At 37.1% G+C, this 4286-nt stretch overlaps 1 protein-coding gene across 2 annotated transcripts; it reads right to left on the bottom strand.

Moving 5' to 3' along the window:
• Window positions 1–938: 938 nt before the first annotated feature.
• LOC110602285 (D-amino-acid transaminase, chloroplastic) lies at window positions 939–4057 on the bottom strand. 2 transcript variants are annotated; one of them, XM_021739770.2, is made up of 5 exons: window positions 3827–4057; window positions 3674–3750; window positions 2274–2449; window positions 1449–2122; window positions 939–1207 (listed from the first exon to the last, which is right to left on the bottom strand). In XM_021739770.2, the coding sequence occupies exons 1-5, from the start codon at window positions 3843–3845 to the stop codon at window positions 1098–1100; spliced, it is 1056 nt and encodes a 351-aa protein (XP_021595462.1). In that variant the 5' UTR covers window positions 3846–4057; the 3' UTR covers window positions 939–1097. The 2 variants fall into 2 exon arrangements, with proteins under 2 accessions (XP_021595462.1, XP_021595463.1); XM_021739771.2 differs by lacking the exon at window positions 3674–3750.
• Between the last annotated feature and the right edge of the window lie 229 nt (window positions 4058–4286).

Genomic DNA, 4286 nt, shown 5'->3' with positions numbered 1-4286 from the left:
TTCTAATCAAGATTTTGAAGTAAATAATTTGTCCTTTCTTTTTTCTTTAAACCTGAGAAAACAGAAATTGGAAACAGGTAGAAGAAAAAGTCAGCGACGGTGGCAGACAGTGGTCACAAGCAAGGCATGTGAACTACCAAAAGAAAACGCACTTAAGAGGCAGATAAAAAGCAACCGTAAGATGCTATTTCAATGGTGTGGATTATATGCATTTCGCTTCAAAGCTAAGCAGGCACTGCTTCCTTCTCCATCTTCAAAGAATAAAAAGAACTAGCCTTTCTCACATCTCTTGCAAATATTTACTCATAGCTTGCGTCCAAGATGATAAAGCTCAAAGCACCTGCTTTTGTCGGCTGTGATGAATCCTTGGAGGCTAGTGCTTGCCAATTCATTGCTGCTCAGATCTTCTTCGGAATGGGTGACATGGGGAAATTTCTTTGCTATATCTTTAGAGGTAAGGAAGAGCTGGGAGTTGTTCTGCAATGACAACTTACTTTGTTCTTCAATCCTATGGAACTATATTTATTACCTCCTCATGATGCTACATTAGCATGATTTCAATGGTAAGAACGGATATATATAAAGATGTGATGACTTTCAAGTTTTTGTCCTGTATTTTGTATTAATTTGCAAGGATTTTTCATTCTTCCATACATACCTGAGAATTAAATTCCTAGAAGATTTCCAAGCTGCTAGGAAATCTATCTCCAGGTGAAAATGTTTTCCCAGCTATTGTTGCAAAAGACATTTTAAAACCATGTATTTGACAAAACCAGTTTGAGGATAGGTCAACTTAGTTGTGTTGCTAAAATACTTTCTATACATTTCAAGAGAAATCAAACCCAGATAACCTGAGAATTTCCAAACATGTCTTGCCAACCATCTAGTGCAGATAATGATTATAAGGTATAATTATGTTAACTGTATACTTCAAATAATGAAGAGAACACAGGCAAACTTCAAATTTTTTATTCCATGAACAATGACTAGCCAAAGCAAGTCCCTTGACAAGTTGCAGGAAAACAGCAATGAGCAATGAGAGAAGCTGAAGTTTAAGTTCAAAGTTTAAACCATTCCTTTGGTTTCACTTATTGAATCTATGAGGTTAGCTTCTCATAAGGAACAGGTATCCTTTGCATGCCAACGCCTGCAACCATATCTTCCCAAAGCAGATCAGAGAGTGCCATGGTCAACTCTCCTACCTTACCTGCAAACAACAAGAAGAAAGAAACTAAGTATTTTACAAGAAATCAATAACTCATCCATAACCAATCAATTGCAAAAAACAGTTCTTATAAAATCATATCTCATGCTATGCAACAAGAAAAGTGAACTTTCAATGAGCAATTCAGCAACTTGGAAGGTTTATTTTCCTTTTTATTGCTAATCAAGAGCTTCCACATTAAAAACCACAAATAACGATATCTGCCACAAAGAAATGTCGTTACCATCTCCAATGGGTTGCTCATCCCACATGATAATCGGCAAGAGAGGAAGTGTGCTTCCAACAAACATCATTTCAGCTGCCCTTTTAGCCTCCTGAACAGTAACATTAGCCGTTTTAACACTTTTTAACCGCCCTTGCTTGACCAATTTAGGTGCTAGTTGAAGAAGCCTTAATGCAGTGCAACCCCTAAGGATCTTGTCAAAGAAAGGTAAGATAAGCTCCTTATCTTGGGTTATGAAAGCCACATTCACATTCGGCCCCTCGGCAATATAGCCTTCGTCATCAACCCAGATGGAGGCAAATGCTCCCTTATCTTCGGCTTCCATTACTGAAAGGACATTTGGGAGATAATTCACATTCTTCATAGTTGCAAACTCAGGTGCCTTCATGGGGATAGTGGAAGTTATCACTTTAACCCCTTCCTTACACTGGGAGAAGTCATCATCAATAACTACAGCATAGAAAGCAGAAGTTGGACAACCTGCAGGGGAAAGCAAGAAGTTTCCAGGGCCTGCACTTAGCCAGAATCTTAGGGTTCCTTTCTTGCATTTTGATACTGCTGTCATTTGGATAAGAATGCTTCGAAGAGTTGAGCGAGGGAAAGGAGAAGATATCCTTGCTTTTGATGCTGATCTTAGAAACCGATCCAAATGGACATCAAGCTCATATAGATATCTGCATAAGCCATATAGTTTAAGAAATTTTAACTCCAATTGTACTTGAAAAATGATGGGAAAAGAAAAGTTACAATGAGTGGACGCCTAGAACGAGTTGAAATTCATAGAATGCCAACTAAAATATAAGAAATATAGATGTTTATGCGTACCCATAAAAAATGATAGACGTATCGAACACTCCATGCCCTCGATGAACCATGTGATCATCTATAGGAATCACCATCATTGCAGGATCAAGAACTATTCCTCCATACACGCTTGAATACATTGCTGGGTATGATTGCTTTTTCACCGAACTCCATTTCTCATGTAGCCTTTCAAGCAACTGATTGATCAACAATGAAATGGAGAAGAAAGTTGAGTAAAATATTATGGAAATAGAATGGAGAAGGATGAGGTAAAGTTCTCCTGCAGTCACGGGACTATTTGCTAAATCTTATTGAAGTTGATAATTCCTATATTTCTTTTTGAATCACAAAAATCACTGAACTAGTTGACACCCTTGAGGGGAATGAGGGCAGGCATCAATCTGAATGGATGAATTTAATCATATCTGTATCAGTTGGAAGCCAATTCTTGCGTCAGGATAAAATACAAAGCCAGATTATTTTTTAATGCAAACCTTATCACACTCCTAAATTGCTTCACCTTCACCACCATATTAAACAAAACACTATGCATGGATGGGAGCAGAATGAAGGGGAAGGAAGGAGAATGGAGATAGAATCTCTGACTATCTCGTTTGACTATTTTTTTTTTAAAATTTTTTAAATGGAGTAGAATGGAAAGGAAGGGAGCGTATGCCTCATCGTTCCACTTCCAGGAGTTGAAACTAATTACAAAAACCCATACTAGGGTGTAAAAATTTTAACTTTGATGGAGAACCTTATTACCCTCTTTGATTTAACAGTAATCAAAACGTTCTCTTCTTTTTGTTTATAATTACATTTCCCTTTCAGGTTCTCTCTATCCAAACAAAACAAAAACATTTCCTCTTTTTTAAGTTGCCAAACACAAGGAAAAGATTTCGCCAACCTGCAACTCTTATTCCACTGCATGGTGTAAATCACCGGTGAAAGGGCATATTGAATCCCACATGGGTTTGGATAGGGTAATGTGCCGGGATTTAGACACTCCCCTTAGGGCTCCTCCCCCGTCCTGGGCGTGAGTGTGCATACCATAGAATCCTTTCATTCATCATTATACACAATGCATCACAATCTAACTTGCTGTATGTTTTTAAAAAATAACTACATCAAATCCATGAGCTGCTAGGAATTGTAGACCTAATAAAAAACAGCTCTCTTTTTCATACAATTGACAATCCCAAATCCACTCCCAACCCACTGCCTATTTTCCCTAAACGATCAATAGCCAACAGAGCAATAGCCTGAATGTCTGCATGAAAGAGAAACACAAATAGCAGAGCAGTATTGTCCTAAAAACAGGACCAATTTGGGAGATTATCAAAGATGTAAGAAGATTGCAAAGAAGACCCTAAACAATACATAAGCATGGAAAATTATTATGGAGTTTTAGAGTTTTAAACCTCTGCAGAAGAAGAGAACACATGAGCCTTAAATTCACTGCAGACTTCTTTCTCAACCTCCAGCGCAACAATCTCATCTTGAAGACATAAAACATTAAACAAGCTCAACAATTTGCCAAAAGGAGTAAAAGAAAAAATCCCAAATAGTATTACCTGATTTTTGATGCTCCATGGATGATAAGCAAAAGTTGATAGGGAAAGAATCTGTAGAAAGCAGGGAATTGAAGAGGGAGATGTATAATTGATGAAGAGAAGGCTTATAGTGAATAAATAATAAGCCTGAAGTAATAGAATAACGTGAGTTGAGTTTGAGTCGTATCAGTTTCTGTTAACTCGTAGCGGCTTGTCTTGCAGCTTTTGGAATCAGGTACAGGACAGCAGTTTCAACGTGTATTTCCTTTTCTTTTGTTTTTGGAATTTTATTACCAACCATGGCTTGGCCGAGTCAGCAGCCAATGGTAATGGGATTGAGAAAATTTTTATGTGTGTTGTGAATTCTATGTAATTTTTTATTATGTAATCATTCCAGTATATATTATCCTTTTAATTTTTGATTATAAAATAATTTATTAAATTATTTTGTGAAAATTGAAGGGAGCAAATTATGTATTCA

Source organism: Manihot esculenta, chromosome 15, assembly GCF_001659605.2.
Source record: "Manihot esculenta cultivar AM560-2 chromosome 15, M.esculenta_v8, whole genome shotgun sequence".
NCBI lineage: Eukaryota > Viridiplantae > Streptophyta > Magnoliopsida > Malpighiales > Euphorbiaceae > Manihot > Manihot esculenta.
Note: the sequence above shows the minus strand (reverse complement) of the source record. Positions and strands in the feature narration are given on the sequence as shown.

Bases quoted from the DNA above. Each gene is read 5' to 3' on its own strand.
- LOC110602285 (XM_021739770.2), bottom strand. The intron at 2,123-2,273 runs GTACGCATAAAC...TGGCTTATGCAG, and splicing joins ACGTCTATCATTTTTTATGG to ATATCTATATGAGCTTGATG. The intron at 1,208-1,448 runs GTAACGACATTT...TGTTGTTTGCAG, and splicing joins TGAGCAACCCATTGGAGATG to GTAAGGTAGGAGAGTTGACC.